Consider the following 17,810-nt stretch of genomic DNA (forward strand, 5'->3'; position numbering starts at 1 on the left):
GATGGGAAGAGGACTCGAAGAGGACTCGCTCATTTGAGGAGGACTTTTGCCCTCTGCAGTTGTCTTTTGCACTCCGTTGGGCCCCATCTTTGCCTTGACTCATCTATTTGCAAAGTTAAACAAACTTCAGCTTTTCCTGAGTTCCCTGAGCCCCGATTCACAGCTCCTCTGTGAACCACAGCAGCCTGCTGGGGCCACTCCAGCATCCGGACCAGGCACGTTCCCAACCTCGCAGCCCCACACCGACAGGAACGCCCTTTGTGCATGATTTTATGCACATTTCAGGTGCTCATTATCCTTCTTAATCACTGCTGCAAAACAGCGAGGCCAAAAAAGGCCTTCTTTATGGGTCATGTGTTGCTCAGCCTGGCAGGGGCAGCACTGCTGTTTCCTTGACGGAGGGCTGTGCCATGGGGGGGTGCCAGCAGTTCATGGGTCACCTCTGTCTCCGTCTGGAAGTAAAAAAACCTCCCGCATTGCAAAGCTGCTTCCCAAGGAGAATTATTTATTCTGAATCCAACGAGAGATTCAGGAGACTCCTGGCTTTGCACGAATTCAGGGTATGCCAGCATCTCCTCTGAATAAGAGAGATTAAATTTTGACCTGCTCCTCTTGTGACCCCAGACTGAGCCAAGCCCAGACCCACAGAATGAGCAGAAAGCACAACGCGCATCCATCTCCACAGCCTCACACTCCACAGCATCTCCTCAGGTGTGCAGATGTCCTTTTCCCCAGCACTAATGTGCAGATGTCGTTCTGCAACAGAGACAGAGCCCTGCTAATCTCCTGTAATGCTAGGAGAGACCCTCGATCCCCCACCGAGTATCACAGAGCCTTGCAAAAGACAGCACAGTGTCATCTCCTGCCAAAAACATCAGGGCAACGTCTTTCTTTGAGCTCTTTGTTTCAATTAACTTCAGGGGATTTTATTTTCTTTTGCTTTTTTGGCTGCAAGATAAAAGCGGCGAGCTGGGCGTGCCGGGCTGCTGATAGCACGGCTCTGCTGGGCACACCGGGTTCCTCCCTCCCTGCTCTTTGTGCCACGTGTGTAGTAAAACCAGACGCAGGCTGAGCACCGCACAAGGTGCAGAGCTGTGCTGGGCACCGGGGCAATGGGGCTGGGGTGGTGCCCGGGTCTGTCCCAGGCAAAGCATCCTACCGGCCTTAGCAGACTCACAGCCATCCTCACACTGGAGGAAGAAGTTTTCCCCAGTGACTACAAAACCTCTGCTGGTTCTCTTCCCACCAGGGTGATGCCTTCAGCAGCAGCAGCTACACCAAGGGCTCGCCCCACATCTGCACCGTGGCCCCACGAGAGGGGTGGGGGTAAGCACAAGGCACCCTGGGGTGACCGCTTCTCACCCAAAAGGAGCAGGAAGGAGCTGACCTCATGCAGCAATTGTCCAGATTCACTTCTCTGAGCTTCGGCTGCCTGCAAGTGAAGCATCTCTTGCAAGCTTTGGCTCCTCTCCGCTGAGCAAACGGTGCTCAGGAAGGGCACGGTCCCAGCTAGGCTCAGCTCGGGGCAGGGCCCAACTGCTGGAACAAAACCAGTCCCGTCACCCTAACGCCCAGACTCGGTGCAAAACAAATGAAATTGACCCAGGAGTGAAAGCTGGCAGGCAGCAAACCCTAAATGCTGCTCCTGACCACAGTGTGGCACTGCTCCAAGGGACATGGCCAGGAGCAGCCTCTGGAGACGGGAGGAAGGTGAGAACACGGGAGGTTTATCCACGCTCCTGAGCATCCAGGGCAGCACACAGGAGGAACTCGGCTGGGACTGAAGAAGCATGCAATAGGGAAACTTTATTAACGACCCCATGACAAACTCCCAGACCACAAAGGCAGAAAATGTCAACCAAGATACGCTGCTAGGACATGGCAGAGCATGCAATACGACAGTTCCTTTGACTTGTTTATTTAAAAATTCTTCCTACTGCAGTAACAACCTGTTTATCTGGCACGTTTATGTTGAAGACACATTTTGGCAGGAACAAATAGTCATTGTAATGATACATCAACAAAACGTTTTTTCCCTAGCTGTAGTAGAGACACCACATATCACTAGCTTTGCTTTGAAATATCGGGTAGTAAACAGAGGCACCCAAGAATGGAGAATATTATCTCCCATTTTAGTGTGCTACTTATAAATTTGAAGCAATTTCATACCCCTTAAGCTTTGGGTTTCTTTTAGGGAGATGAAATGGGGGGGAGGGGGCTGGTTTATGAGCTATTTTGTTACATGAAGGCTGGAAGTTAACGTCTTCATTGCCTTCGGTAAGAAATTAGCTTCATTCAGATGAGAATTGCTCCATTCCATTTCTGAGCCAATTTCACCAAAATATAAGGAGAAACCCAAAACAGTTTCAACTGTTTTCTTCCTGGTATATTTTAAGAAAACAATCCCAGGCTGAAATCTCAGCACGGGTTGGCATTTTCTGAGGAGCCTAAGGGAATAAAGTCTTCCAAATCATATTCAGATGGAGATAATCTTCTGGTCTCTTTTGTAAAACCACAGCAGAAATGTGGAAAAGCTTGCCACTCAAATGATTGCTTTGCCCTTCAAAGGGTGAAATCCAGCCCTGAGCAGGGGGCACCATGCACACAAGTAACAAAAAGCATTACCCTGCCTGCTTCCCTGGATAAATTTCACCCTACAGGCTTGAACCTGCTCTCAGTGGAATGGTTCCCGCTGAGTTCAACAGTGCAGGTTCAAGCCTTAGGCGTGATGTGGCAGGGTCAGGTACTCTGGTATCTCTTATTCCAATTCATTCATCACTGCAGAAATTTTGCAGCCAATTTGTCCTAAAAAAGGCAACACAACTTTTCTATGTTTTCCCTCCTCCCGTGTAGTGGGAAACCGCCGATCTCCGCTCCTGTGGTTACTTCCTGAAGCTTCTGGTGGACGAGGTCGTGGTGACAGTGTAGGATTTGGTAGCACCCCCAGAGGAGAAGCCGAGCGCCCCACTGCCCATGCCTGCTCCCAGGTTCAGGCCTCCTCTGACTCCTCCGCCCAGAAATCCACTGGAGCTGCTGTAGCCACCTCCACCGCTGGAGCTGACCACAGCTGAGGCACAGAGAGAAGCAAACCAAACGTCAGTGTGCGGGAACCCCAAACCCACTTTGGCACCCTCGCGCAAAGGGCATCTTTAAATTTCAGCAAGCAGATGACAATTTTCTATGACTTTCTGCAAAACATGAGGCTCAGGATACAGCTTCCTTGCTGCAGTTTGGCCACAGCATTTAGCTCTGTGCTAAACCAGAGGTGTGCAAAGGCTGAGCAGCCCACCCCCTCCTCCAGCACTCAGTCTGGCTCGAGACCTCCCGTAGCACTGGGAACCCCAAATCATGAACACATTCAGCTCATCTCTTGGTGCACCAGAGAGGCCTTGGGCATGTTCACCAGCTATGCAGCTGAGTTAAAACTGAAATCTGCCACTATCAAATTCTGTCCTGGTGGGCTCCCATTTAAGAAGGGGTGAACTTGGTTGCAGAAATTAAGGCAGGGCACTACCAGGCTCCTGCATGCAGACCCAGCTGCCCCCCCCGCACTTTCTGTAGGCATACGGCTATGTGTAACTATTACAAATTATAAAATCAACTCACAGATATTGACGCTGCCAACTCCATCACCAGCCAACCTGTTGGAGCAGAAAAACACAAAGGCAAAAAGGAAGAGGACGGGTTAGGCTGTGCATTACTCAGTGTTCCCCCAGGGCCTCAGTGCAGAGGATGAAGACAATGGCAGTGAGTTATTACTGCTGTTGTAAATAATTCAGACAAGATAAGTGTGCCATCCAGCGCTTTGTTCTGGCCCTACATTTACAAGCTCTGTTATCACCTGGAGGGGACTAAAAGAGCACAAAAGCTCTCTCCTAATTCCATGGGGATTTAAACCACTTGGAAATTTTCTGCCATAGCATCAAACGTACAATGGAAAATGAGTCTTATTTCTTTGTATGTTTTCACCCAAAGTATCAATTTTTCCCTAGAGCTTGCCAATTTGGCAAGCCAAAACACTTTCAGGACCAAAAATCAGTTTACAATGCAAGGTTTTCTTTTCCATATCTCCTTCCAGAAACTGGAATTGGGCCCTCATGTTGTCATGATACAAAGGGCTGGACCCTTCATCATGTAAAATCCACGGACTGCACCCACCTGCTCTCTTCTCCCTCCAGCAGCTTCCTGTAGGTCGCGATCTCGATGTCCAGGGCCAGCTTGACGTTCATCAGCTCCTGGTACTCGCGCAGCTGCCGGGCCATGTCCTGCTTCGCCTTCTGCAGAGCTGCCTCGAGCTCCTCCAGCTTTGCCTTGGCATCTCTGACAGCCATCTCACCGCGCTCCTCAGCTTCAGCAATGGCAGCCTCCAGCTTGGCACGCTGCAGTGACAAAGAGCATGTCGGTGGGCATCCCGTCTCCTTGGTGGAGAACACTACCACCCATGGACTTCTGGCACCTACAGACCAGCCCACCTCTGTGACTATTAAGAGCACTGGGGCCATCTACTCGAACTAGACCCAAAGAAATTCATGCCTACACATTTCGGGGGGACACTGGAGGGAGATCAGCCTGCAAAGGAAGCTCGCCTTATTCCAATGAATGTTCTTCTAAAAGGCAATTTATCTGACCCTGTTTCTCTCTCCGCTGGCTACATTTTCATAAGACTTTCAGGTGACCCTCACTTTCTCAGCCCACCCACACTGCACACAATTGCACAACACTTGGGGTTAATGCAAACTCGGATTTTCTCTCCTGTTATGCCCCAGAGCTTGTTCACAGCCAGTTGGTCTCCAGTAAGCTTTGATGTGAGGCAAGCATGGACTCGAGCAGACCTGCAGTTAACAAACAACACACATATCCCAAAAGCATCCCTGTGGGGCCACATCAAGCTGGCACCTGACGTGCCACCCTCAGCAGTGCCCCTTGTACCTCCAGAAACCTCCATGTTTGGCAGGAAGGGCTCACAATGAACATATGTGCTTTACACTCTCATTCATTATTAAGAGAGCTGCACCAGGTCAGCTCTTTACTTGTAAATGTGTGCTGAAACATCCCTGCCCTGAAACCAAATAAACACAAATGGATGAATCACAATGGCTTATCTCCAGCCTGTGCACTCTGGTTATTTGCAGCCCGTATTCAGCCCCAACATGGTTTGAACCACTCACTGGTCTGGCTTTCACCAGGCGTTTTGATAAAGTGATAACCACCCCTGGAGAAAGCAAACAGAACTCCTATATAGCTGAAAAATTCCTTTGTGTGCCCAAACATGGTGTTCCCTACTGCAGAAAGGGAGTGGACAAAGATCCCAGCAGCAAGAAGGCGCTTTGCAGACTTATTCTCCCCTACAGTTCAGCTCCCTCTCAGCATTACTTAGCTCATGACACAGTTTCTCCCTCCTGCAGAACTGACATCTTTCAGTGCGATTGTTGCAACTATCAGCAAACTGTTCCTAGCAGATGCTGTGTTACAAGCCTTGCTCCTGGGAAGCCTGTTGCTGCTAAATCCACTGCTCTGCAGCAGGAAAACAAAGGCAGCTCCTCACCTGGGCCTTCGCATTTTCAATTTCACCCTGCAGCCTCTGGATCATGCGGTTTATCTCTGAGATCTCGTTCTTCGTGTTGCGCAGGTCATCTCCGTGTTTCCCAGCAGTGACCTGCAGTGCCTCATACTGTGACACAAAACAGCAACACAAGAAAGGATGGAGTCAGCCAGGCAGCCCGTTAGATGCTACTACATCTTCCCCCAATCACCACAAACAGGATAGATGTAGTAACAGGAGCCGTTACTGCCCTTATCTCTCCCGTAACTCACCTTGCTCTGGTACCAGGACTCAGCCTCTGCCCGACTCCTGTTGGCAATATCCTCATACTGTGCTTTGACCTCTGCAATGATGCTGTCCAGGTCCAGGTTTCGACTGTTATCCATGGACAGCACCACAGATGTGTCAGAGATCTGGGACTGCAGCTCACGAAGTTCCTGGCAGTTACATTAAAAACCATACTGTTAATCACTTTCAAGGGCCTCTTTTGGTAGCCAATTAGAGAAATAGAAGGTATCAGAAGATGAAGAGGCCTGGGACAAGGAGCTTTCCTTTCTCTCTCTCAGACAGCACAGACACACACAAACACACACCAGCACTACAGCATTGGGTCTAATGCATTGTTTTTCTTGTTTTCATACTAACTGCATTCAAAAAAGATGCACGTCCCTGCCACCTTTGCAATAAATCCATCTCATATCACAGACAGGGAAAAACCACAGTGAGAATTCACAGAACCTGTACTTGTTTTTGCTTACGGAAGGGAAGACTCAATCTCTCCATCACCATTCTCACCTCTAGAAACAGCATAATAATTCTCCCAGTCACCATCCACAGTTCTTCACCTACTTGCAGTACTACATTGCAGCACCCACAAGAAGCAGAAAGGAACTTACCGCTTCATAGAGAGATCTCAGGAAGTTAATCTCATCCGTCAGTGCATCCACCTTGGCCTCCAGCTCCACTTTGTTCATGTAGGCGGCATCCACATCCTTAAAAAAAGAGTGATAATCCTATGAGATTGCTGTAGCTTTGATGACTAAGTCCACCCAACCTCGTGTGCCCTCAATAGCAGCCATGTGCCCACTGTCAGTTTGGACAACACAGACTGTGAAAGCCTCACAATCCCTCTGACTTTGGGAATTTTAAAATAATAGAGGCCTTAGGAAATGCCACAAAGCATCCCCAAAGAAAGATATCATCATCTGTGAGACTGCTAAAATCTGGCACTCCTTCCTAGGTTCCTATAGGGACCTTGGTGCCCGCACTGAGGCAGAAATGAGATCTCCAGTTCTTCCCCTGTGGGTCTCCAGGCAGAGCCGTAGCAAAGGGATTGCAGGGACAGAAGGGGGAGAAGGGCTGCAAACGTATTTGATCAGGCTCAGCTAATACCCACGGCACGCACCTTCTTGAGCACCACAAACTCATTCTCTGCTGCTGTGCGCTTGTTGATTTCATCTTCGTACCTGCCAGAAGAAAAGGGATCGGTGTTAAGTTAGAGCCTGGTCACAGTGAAGCATTACCCCAGTTCCCTTTTCTCTCCCCCCATTTGTGAACCACCTCATCAGTCTCTGACTTCCCCAAGCAAGGCAGCCATGGGCAGAGGTTTGCTGCACCACTGAGGCAGGTATATTTTTCGCACAGGAGGTGCCAGCTGTCTGCCACAGCTTGATGGTACTGTTTGAATGAGCTGATGCCTGAAAACTGCTGTGGTCTGCAGCGCCGTTACCGCTAAGCTGGAAAGAATTTCTCACCATATTCTCCCACATTCATTAGAATTCACTATGCTTAGGAAGATTTCTGCTCATTATTCTCACTCACAGACAGCCCAGGGATGTCCTGCCTGTGGGGCTGTAGTCTGTGTCCCGAGGCTCTCAGTTTTTTCACTTGGCCATTGGCAGAGCACATACAAATGCAGAAGAGAGGCAAGCAGGTGAACAAATTCCTCTATGCTGATGAAGAGGTTTTTAAAGCTACATTCACTCTGCACTTCCTTATTCCAGACACATGAGAATATGCTGCAGGTGCCGATCACGTGTAAGAGCTAAGTGCAGTTATTCTCGTACTGCACAGAGTGGCTACGCTTTAAAGCCCCACAAACTTCCAATAGTGGCACCATCACTTTTTTAGGTGTTTGCCTTCACGTGTAATGAGCCAGATCCTCAGCAGATATCAGCCATGCTCCACTGACTTGTACCACTTGCAAGCCTGGATCTCAGAGCCTGCTTTTCAGCATTCTGCATACAGCCAACCTGCTGAACCAAACAGCAGGAACCTGCTGCATGGATTCTCTAAGCCATCCCAGGCAACAGAGCAGGAACCACTCTGGCCAGCTGTTTTGGAGTTGCTGTTGGCAAAGTAAGAACACTGCTCTGTTTATTTACACAGCCATTGTATGGCTAGCACTGTAATTTGCCTTCCAAAGCGTGAGCTATTTCAGTTTTGAGAGTCTTTATGTAACTCCCCTTCTGCTCTGCACTGGAAGCCTGCCATCCACACTGGTATAAAGGGGCGTTATCCCTTTCAAGGTCAATGAGCTGCATCCGCTGCTATTGCAAATCGATACATGGCATGGGCATTACATGCATGTGTCGTGTGTGCACAGCCTGCAGTGCAAAAGGGAAGAGAATCAGAGCCTAGCCTCCAGCAGAGATGACCAGAAACTGGTTTAAAACAAAACAGAAAAAACCCTACACCTGAATTTTTCAAGAATGATTTGCCCAGTTCCATTTCCAGGGCAAACTCCGCTAAGCTGGTCAATGAACCACCACCAAATCATTCCAGGTTCTCCATTAACTCCCAAGGGAAGCCCAGCACCCTGTCACACCCTGGCACGCCCTGCACCGAGCCGCACAGACAGCAAGGATCCAGCCCGTTCCTACCCCTGCTTGCTTCGAACCACACCCTTAGTCAGGGCCGTGGCCAACTAAGGGACCGAACCTCATCCCCTGCGACCTTGTGCATATAAATCTCCACCCCTACCCCTGACACAAATGGTGAATTGCTCTGCGAATTGAACGTATGAAAACAAGGCAATAGATATAGACAGGGCTAGTTATGTTTTAGGTATTTGACTTTGAAGTTGAAATTTTCTTCATATGAACAGGGAGAAGCAGGTTCTGAACTTCAGTTACTACGTCCTTGCTCCTGCTGCAGCCCTAGCATCTTACACTCCTAACTCCTGCTCCCCTTCCCCTCCAGGGTTTAGCTTCCCAGCAGGAGCCCCCAAGCTGAAGGATGAATATGCACCTGTACACCTTACATTCATGTGACACGCAACTGAAATTAGGGCTCCAACATCTCTGGGCACAAACCAGCTCCTTGCTGCTGCCTTGCAGAGAAGCAAGGTGCAACTGTGGATGAGCACAGAACAGAAGTAACTGAGCAGGGCTGGGGGAAAACGTAATTCCCGTGCACCTCCTTGGGAATTACTGGATATTGACTTTCCCTAAACACACCCTGGGGATTATCAGATCTGTATGCTTTTTCAGTTCCTGCTTGATCCAGTTTGCCAGCTCCCTCTTTTCTTTCTTTCCTTTTTTTTTTTAAAGGCATTCTCCTGTACAGCTGGGTTGGGCACAGGCTGGGACAAAGGCTACTTTCTTCACGGGACTCCTCCCCGACATGATTTGGACAGAAAAATTGCTTAAAAATTGCAAGTCACTTGCTCCATTACCTCCCCACAGAACAAGCAGTGGTTCACCTCCTGCCTGCCAAACTGCAGAGCTCTGATGGGGTTCCTACAGACCCAAAGAGGCCTGCCCAACCCCAAGTACGAAGCCATCCCCGAGGAGGCTCCAAGCAGAGTCAAAAGGATGCAGCCACTGAAGGCCATGTGGGAACAAGGTGCCAGGAACACCAAGCAATCCAGGCAGCTTTCCTGGACCAGCCACCTAGCTCATGATTGAAACAAAGCAACACAAAACTCCCTCCCTAGCAGAAAAACTAGGGGCATCTCTGCCAATCTCCCAAATGACCTGCTAGCTGCTGTCAACTTCAACTGTACCGTTAGAAGGTTAAATTATACATTACTTGGACTTGAAATCCTCAACAAGATCCTGCATGTTCTTCAGTTCACCCTCCAAACGCCCTTTGTCATTCAACAACCCATCCAGCTGGCGTCTCAGGTTGTTGATGTACGCCTCAAACATGGGAGCGATGTTACTCCGGGCAGCCTTTTGGTCCTGGAGAAGGCTCCATTTGGTCTCCAGCATTTTGTTTTGCTGCTCCAGGAACCGGACCTGAAAAGCAACCAAGGGGTCATTTGTAAAAGCAGGAGGAAGGGGAGAGCTGACACTGCTGAGTTTGGATCTTGGGGTGAGGATGGGCTGTGGATGGTATCTGAAGAATTCACAGTGCTCACAGGAAACACCTGAATTCTGAAGGGTGATAAAAACCAGAGGGAGCATTGCTGCTCTGGGGCTTGCCTTATGACATTAAGGCTTTGTTTGAATTAAAGATAAGCAGATTCTGCTTGCCTGACACATGAAAGAAGCCATCCAGAAACCTCAGAGTCAGCCAATTACCAAACTCCAGGTCTGGATTCCTAGCATTTTGAGGATGCCTGAGCCGAACTTTACAACACGGGACATACAATCAATTGGTGGGAGATAGCAAAGCTGCAGGGGTACAGGGCAGAGCAAACAAACACAGTAAGCCCATCAAGGTCTGTTCCACTGAATCAACTCCTCTCCAGGAGGCCCCCTCCTCCCTGAATTTGGTGGTGTGCAGATCGGCTCAGGTACAAATTGATCTTTAAAGCCTGCGCCCATTTTATGGGCCGTGTAAAGGAGGCATAAAGCTGGCCTAAGCAGGGCAAAATCCACTGCTGACAGCAATGAGAGCAGGGCTTTAGTAAGTTACTGGATTGTAACAGGCAAATCACGCCTTGGTGCTGAAGACGTGACCCCAAGCCATTTTGTGAACCCCCCCACCACGAGCTGAGGGAGAGCTTTGGGTAAGGCCTACTTTAAGCAGCATCCCCAGAGCACTCAGTCTTTCCGACACCTCACCTTGTCGATGAAGGAGGCGAACCTGTTGTTGAGGGTCTTGATCTGCTCCTTCTCCTCCTTGCGCACCCGCTGGATATTGGGGTCGATCTCCAGGTTGAGGGGTGTCAGGAGGCTCTGGTTAATGGTGACCTCCTGAATGCCCCCGGGGACTCCTCCACCGAATCCCATGCCACCGTAGCCGTATCCAGACCGAACGCTGTAGGAGCTGCCACCTCCAAGGGAGATCCGCTTGTTGGTGGAGCCGAGGTTGTAGAGGCTGGAGCTGCCAAAGCCGGCACCCACTCCTCCGCGGGTGGAGGAGACGGTGCTGACCCGCATTTGGCTGACCCCTGGGACTGCCACAGAGCGAGAGCTGAAACTCACAGACCGGGACATGGCTGCTCAGAGGGTGCCTTCGGTATCCCCCTCCCTTCAAAAGCTCGGGAAAGCTGTACTGGAGACCAGGGAGGCAAGTGAGCTCTCCTGACTCGCTTCTCCTTTTATCCGTTAGAAGAGCTGGGCTTGGCTCGAGGGCAAAAGAGGGATCGTTTTACTGCCTTCCGAGCTGGGTGTGCCTGGCAACCTTCCCACCCTCCGACAACCTGCTGAACTCGAAGGGAAGGGCCAGGGAAGGGGGACAGGACACACCTGGCGCCGTGTCCCGGCGCTCAGACCTGGCTTTGTTCCGTGCCTCCCTTTGCCTCTGCCACATGTGCAGCCAAGGGACAGGAAGCACGGGCTCCTCCGATCGACCTGGGCAGAGAGTAAGAACAGGACAGGTCCGATCTCCATGTCCTCAAGGCTTCTCTGTTCCTCCCTCCTTGCATAAAGGGATGCTGAAATGAGAAAAGGGGGAACGTGCTTTGATTTTTTGACTCTACCAGGGAGCAGGCGGCTCCCCCCGTGCACCAGCACGAAGGACACAAGGTGCAGCTGAGTTTAATATCGACCAAAGCCAGCTGCAGCCTCGGACGCACACACACCACACTCAGCCAGCAGCACCCAGCAGGGCGCCTGCTCCATGCAGGAAAATGAGGTAGCAGAAGAGATATTCTGCAGCTGACCCTGGGCACATTTTCATCTCCTCTCTCCTGCTAGCTCTAAAATAAAGGTGGTTGAAGCAGGTTGCACCCTGTGTGTGGAAATGCCCAGTGTGCCAGTCCAGACTCAGAAGGAGAGATTTCTGCTTTAACTACAGTGTTGCTATGCAGAAGCAGCAGAGACATAAAAAAAAACGGTTTTACAGGCTTTCTGCATTTTTAATAGCCTTGACAGGACAGAACTCTCTGTTATCAGGTCATAAATCCTCCGGGAGATTTCAAAGGCTATCTTGAATGTGTCACCCTTCAGATCTTCCTCCCATCAGGACAGTAAGATAGTGCAGGCGACATTTTCTGGCCACAGCCCATTCAAACTATGTACTTCCTTCTTTGCGGGGAGAATAGAAATTGAATGGAGATCCCAGCTACGAAAAGGAAATTCTGTTTCAAAAAGGGAAAGGGGGAGACTGAGCCCGACAGAGACATATGAGGCAAGATTCCTCCCTGCCCTGAAAGCTGGCTCAGCTTCCATAACCAAAAAAAAAAGATTCACTGAGCGTAAAGCAAACTTCCACGTTACGCATACCCAGCTATCCCTGACCTGGTAGCTGCTGCAGACCAGCTATGGCTCCTTTTATCCGTATGCAGAGAGCAACAAGGCAGAAGTCTCCAGCTATGTTACTTGGCTCAAGGTACTTCTGACTTCACGGAGACAGGCTGCTTTCCTGCAACTCCTCTGGGTTGTCTTGGGAGGATGGGAATTGAATCTGAAAGTACCATTTACGAGTTCTACAGTTAGGCAAGAATAACTCCCACCAAGGCAAATTCTTGCTGCTGGATTTTATCAGGCTGCTTTCCAGCCCTGACTCCCCTACATCAGCAGACAGGACTTTTGCACAACACGACATGCAAACCAGAAAGCAATCCAGCCAGGTGAAATACAACCCTGCTGTCAGATAACCTATCATAAAGGCAAAGCTGTTCCCAGCAGCCTCAAAGGAACCACCCGTTCAGCAGTAAGAGAGCTGAACTTCACCCTGCTTTGCGCTATCAAGGGCCAGATCCATTAAAAGTCATTTTTTCTAATCGCAATGACCACCGTGCAGCACTACTGATTTTAAGGGAGGATGAATCTATCTACCATTCGAAGTTTAAGCTCTCCTCTGTTCCATTCGCAGCCCAGGTAGTGCAGCAGTGCAGCAGGAGAGCCTCCTGTACCACGCTTGTGCACACTCCCAGCTCTGCAGCCAGCCCGCTCAGATCCCCTGTCCTTATCACAGCCCAACTTGCAATGCGAACGTTCCCCATTTAAAGCCAGTTTCAAGCCAGGTTAAGCCAAAGCAGGATCCTGTGACCCTGGCTGTCACAGGCAATTTCTTTGTGTTGCTGAGATGCCATGACAACGCCGCATTCTTTCACAACCGCAGGGACCAGTAAATGCTTCCAAGCCCATTGGAATGACCCCTGGGGATTCTGGTTGGGTAACAGGGAAGACACTGTATGGACCGGTTAAACACCCTTTTGGGGAAGTGAATGCTTCGACACTGTGACTGTTCTGCTTGGTGTGACTCCATGCCAGCCCCTGCACACCCAAGCCAGGAACACCCTGTCGCTGTGCACCAGCGCTCACAAAGCTGGCCAGAGGCACAAGTGACAAAACCCTCCGAAAATCCTTCATGAAGCGTACCGAGATTAAAATTCCAGCCCTGAGAGGGGGCGTGGGGGGAATCAAATGTGGCCACATCCTAAAGGAAGAGGAAGAAGTCTTTACAAATGAGCAAGATCGTTTTAAGAACACGTTATTACGCCGCTCGGTGTCTGTTGTTTCCTCACCCTCAGTCGATATCCGTGGGCTATCTCTTGCTGTGTGCTTAGATTGCAGTGTTTGGTTTGAAAGCTTTCTGGAGCAGGGAGTGCCCTTAGGTTTTGTGTTTGCACAGCGCAGTCCTGGTTTGTGATTACTGCTCCAAAGTGCTTCAGCACTGAGTCATAAATTAGTTAGTGTCTTAACGACCAGCAGTGTTTTGGTGGTCTGATGACTGGGGTATCAGAAGAGAATGACAAGGCACTCATGGTGCCATCAGAGAACGACACTGTCCGGCTGTTACTCTCGATAACACCCGAATGCAATGCCAATAAAGCTGCCACGCCAAAGATTTCCCCCACGCTGCAATCACAGCTCCCCCTTTCAGGAGCTGGCTCCTAGAGTACCATCAGTGATAAAAGTCTCTGGGTCATCAACAACTCATAGGAATTCATAGGAATATCGAGAGATTGCTCCAGAGGGAGCTTGTTCTCTGACTGCCCCAAGTGCAGGCACTGTATGTGATGTGCAGATGCCCAAACACGAGCCACGGCCAGACAAGGTGCTTACTGAACCCAGAGGATTAGATTTGTACTTCCCACATCACTCAGGTGATAAAGCTCGCTGTGATGCCACAGCTCATCTGCCTGCTCCCTTGAAAGCAACTTCTCCAAAAGGCGACGGCTGGTGATTTGAAGGATTCATTTGTTCCGAGGCTGGTACCTTGGTACAGTTCATTACCCTGCAGCAGGAACCCTCCTGCTACAACTCAGGGCACTGTGCCTAATTTGAGGTTGTTTAATTGATGTCTTTAATTTTCTGCCACTGCCCACTTCCGAAGCCCTGGAACAGCTCCCTTGAACCTGGTAGGATTTTCCTTTAAAGTCACCACCCTCTTGGCCTTCTGTTGGATAGAATGAATCCTCAGACTTCATAATCAAGTGGCTTTTCTGGAGACCTTGTACCACTCCTGGGGCCTCTCTCTGCTCCAATGCCCTCGGCAAATTGCAGAGGCCGTGCACTGGCACCATTTACACTGCAAAGTCACGTCTCCATCAGAGCTGGAAGCTGCTGCGATGGGTCTCACCTAACTCGCCAGCTACACCTCTCCTTTCCGCAGTGAGGCTGAGCAGTCTCAGTACTGAGGGGGGCACCACGGGACCTGCAGGAACAGCCAGAGGCTGCTTGCCCCGGGGGACAGAGCCAGCTCCATGTTAACAACGAGGCTTCCAGCAAGCTCCTGCCCTCCGGGAGCTGCACCTCCCCGCTCCTCCTCGCCCTGCCTGGCTGGGAAGCCCTGGGCTCAGCCCCTCGCTGCTCCTGGAGCGCTGCCTGCTGCTGGCCACGTAATCCACTGCTGGGAAGCAGCTCCTCGAGCCCAGAACGGGCCGTGCCAGTCCTGCTACCTGAAATGCACAAAAGGCACCGGTCTAAACCCAGAGGCTTTTAGGTAACAGCACAAAACCAGCCGCCAGCGGAGCTCCTTGCGCCCCCAAAGGAGCTGCTGCCCCTGGAGTCCTCCCCGCTTTATTTCCCACCTGCTTGGCACGGCAGTGGGGCTCCCCGGCCCCCCGGCTCGAGCCCCGTGTGCCTCCTGCCCCGTTTGCACAAGGATTGCTCACACCCTGTGCTGCGGCTGCTGCTATGGGAACTGCTGCCCGTTGCCACGAGCTCCTGGACAAACAAGCACACCCAGCCCATGCAGGCGGCCTGCACGGATCCTGCCTGGGAAGGCATCAGCAAAAGCTCTCCGTGCCTGACGCACGGGGGAGGCATTCAAGCTATGGACTTTCTCCCCTCTCCAGCCTCCTTTCCATGCATTTAAAGCAGTTTTGGTTTTTTTCCCCTCTCCCCCAAATTACAAGATCTGATGATTACAAGAAATCATGAAGGAATAACTATAAATATAGCTATAATTATGTATAATCATAATTACATGGATAATTTTTACATGAAAGTCAAGAGTCACTCCTGCAGCTAAAGCCTTGAGGAAAACAAACAAACAAACAAAAATACTGCAATTCTCAGAGCCAAGGTGAAACTGCCAGTCCTGGCCAATGCTGGGCTCTGCTTTTCTGGAAACGGTGTCTCAGAATAGAATGGAAAATCCAGGTTTTGTCCCCACAGGATGACACAGAGCAACATTTTGAGCCTGGCCTGGTGCATCTGTTGGTCGGTTCCAGCTGCTAGCAGCTGGTCTGATCCCACCTCTGCAGGTACACACACGGCACAGAGCGGGCACGCTGGGGCAGAGCAGAGTCCATCCATCTCAAGCAATACACGCTGGCCAGCACAAAAGCACAGGGTAATTATATAGTGGTCCTTCCTCTGGCCACGCTTCTTCAGCCTCCAGCCATCCCTCAGCTGTTTAACCCTTCCCATGGAGGCTGCACCTTGACCGGCACGTTGAGCTGCTGGTGAGGGATTTTTCTCCCCGTTCCCCCTGCTTGCTACAGCCCGTGGCAATGAGATTGCACATGGTGTGAGATCTTCCCCTGTTCCTGTTTAATTAACTCAATTGCAAACTAACAGATGCCGTTCGGAGCGGGACCAGGAGCACAGGTACCCTGCACGGCTACAGGAGGCTGCGGGCCTGATGCACGCCTCGGTTCAAGGCTGACGCCATCGTAACCTGAGCAAAGAGAATGGAGCAGGGAAGGAGAGAAATGGTCCTGCACAGTCATCAGGAAGAAATGCTCTTATCAAAATTTTGCCTCGTCTGACACAGCTCGGGCAGAGCCAGCGGCACAACGCCGGCTTACACCAACTGATGCTGCGTCTCCATGGTCAGGAAGGATTAAGGACTGACTTCTCCCAAAATACGAAGCTCCCAACATGACAGCCATCCTCAATCAGCCTTGTTTGTACAGCCCTCGGCACAGCCTCATTAGGGACGACAACTGGGTGTCTTAATAGCTCCCACAATACAAACAACCATCTTCACCCCGGTGACTACGCGGGAACAAAGCTGCTCTGCAGCCTCTGGCCCCAATTACAAATTCCAAGATCTTTCGCAAAATCAAAGCTGTCCAAACAGATCTGTTGCCCAATACGGGCTCCTAAGGAAGAAAAACAACAAAGAACAACACGGAGCCGTACGCAGTGTTTTAGATAAACTGTCCTGCAGACAGGAAGTCCGTGGGAGAGGCAGGAATAAAACCCAAATTGCCTCGCTCCGCTCCCTGAGCACATAGGTACGCCTTAGCAGATGAGCGGCTGTCAATATTTATTTGAATCCTCGGCACGTTAGATCGCAAAAACCCCAGCAGATTTGGTGCAGGCTGCTCTCCTGCTACAGAGGTGGTTTGTTCCACCAGAGGCAGCTTCTCCTGGCCAAGCACTGGGGCCATCCGCAGCGGGGACGTTTCCCACGAGGACCTGCAGGCATTTTATGCGCTCGGTGCACAAAAATGGAAGTTGCAGCCCAGCCTGCAAAAGCCCAAATGGTTTTGTGAAAGGCTGAGGAGCAGAAACAAGTCACCAAAGGCAAGGGGATAAGGCCAGGGAGGGGTAGGATGTCCCCATGGATGAGTCACGGCTGAAAAGAAAGGTAAATAATATTCAAATGATTAATTCGTTATGAGTATTTTATTACAGCTATAATCATGAAGATGAAATGATAACCTTTGCCTCCAGAGGGGCCATTTCAGCTCTCAGGGGGAGGTAAGTGCTTTGTCTCAGGACTGTAAAACATCTTCTGTTTTCTTCCCTCCCCATGATTTGAGCTCCAGTACTTCCCAGCTGCCTGCTGCCACGCTGCCCCCGTGTTTTATCGCCGTATTTATACCTCGGCCAGCAAAAAGTCTAATGAAAACTTTCCAGCGCTTTTAACCCAAATATAACAAACCTGATGGCTTCAAATGAAAGCCAAAAAGGAAGCTGCAAAGCCCCTTTTCCTCCCGTCCTTTCCTAGCTAAGGGCCTGGTATCAGGTTTTACAGTAAGAGCAAAGGGCAAGACTGCAGCCTTGGACCTGCCGGGGAGCCAAGCCCTGGCTGCTGATGGCAGCAGAGGGTGTGGCAGGTCTGTGTCAGGTATTGCCATAATCAATAAATTTTACATCTAATTATTGTTGTCATCGCTGGGTGATCTCACCCGAGGGAGCCTTTCCAGGTATGTGGGAGGGGAGGGATGATCCCCGGCGCTGCGTGGAGCTGGGGCTACCCAGGGCCACGCCGGCTGCTCGCAGAAACCTCCTCCAGCCCCAGCACCCAGCTGGGCTCCTCCCGACACCAACCCCAAAACCACCCCCCAGCCACCAGCTCAGCCTGGGGCAGGCTTCCACGTTACGTGAGGACAGCGAGGGAGGAGGGAGGTTTGGCAGAAATGGGAGAAAAGGCGAAACAGCAAAACAGCCCTGCTTGCGCTAGGACCGAGAGCAGCTCTCCATGATGCTGAGGATGCTTTGTTCCCACACAAGGCCCTTTGGCTGCA

At 50.7% G+C, this 17,810-nt stretch overlaps 2 protein-coding genes across 2 annotated transcripts in view; both read right to left on the minus strand.

Annotated features, from left to right (window-relative positions):
• Positions 1-1,786: 1,786 nt before the first annotated feature.
• Positions 1,787-12,851, minus strand: LOC101797203 (keratin, type II cytoskeletal cochleal). Its single transcript, XM_005030611.6, has 9 exons — positions 10,555-12,851; positions 9,575-9,783; positions 6,948-7,008; positions 6,439-6,534; positions 5,815-5,979; positions 5,546-5,671; positions 4,159-4,379; positions 3,607-3,641; positions 1,787-3,067 (listed from the first exon to the last, which is right to left on the minus strand). The coding sequence occupies exons 1-9, from the start codon at positions 10,927-10,929 to the stop codon at positions 2,883-2,885; spliced, it is 1,473 nt and encodes a 490-aa protein (XP_005030668.1). The 5' UTR covers positions 10,930-12,851; the 3' UTR covers positions 1,787-2,882.
• Positions 12,852-15,137: 2,286 nt separating this feature from the next.
• Positions 15,138-17,810, minus strand: part of LOC101798288 (RNA 5'-monophosphate methyltransferase) — a 47,324-nt gene continuing 44,651 nt past the window's right edge. Inside the window, exon 8 of the transcript XR_011806096.1 lies at positions 15,138-16,915. The gene's annotated coding sequence lies outside the window, so the exon portion shown is untranslated. The remainder of the gene's footprint in view (positions 16,916-17,810) is intronic.

Source organism: Anas platyrhynchos, chromosome 34 (genome assembly GCF_047663525.1).
Source record: "Anas platyrhynchos isolate ZD024472 breed Pekin duck chromosome 34, IASCAAS_PekinDuck_T2T, whole genome shotgun sequence".
Classification (NCBI taxonomy): domain Eukaryota; kingdom Metazoa; phylum Chordata; class Aves; order Anseriformes; family Anatidae; genus Anas; species Anas platyrhynchos.

Bases quoted from the DNA above. Each gene is read 5' to 3' on its own strand.
- LOC101797203 (XM_005030611.6), bottom strand. From the start codon at position 10,929: ATGTCCCGGTCTGTGAGTTTCAGCTCTCGCTCTGTGGCAGTCCCAGGG. The intron at 6,535-6,947 runs GTGCGTGCCGTG...TCTTTTTTTAAG, and splicing joins AGTTTGTGGTGCTCAAGAAG to GATGTGGATGCCGCCTACAT. The intron at 3,642-4,158 runs GTGGGTGCAGTC...CTGCTCCAACAG, and splicing joins CTGGAGGGAGAAGAGAGCAG to GTTGGCTGGTGATGGAGTTG.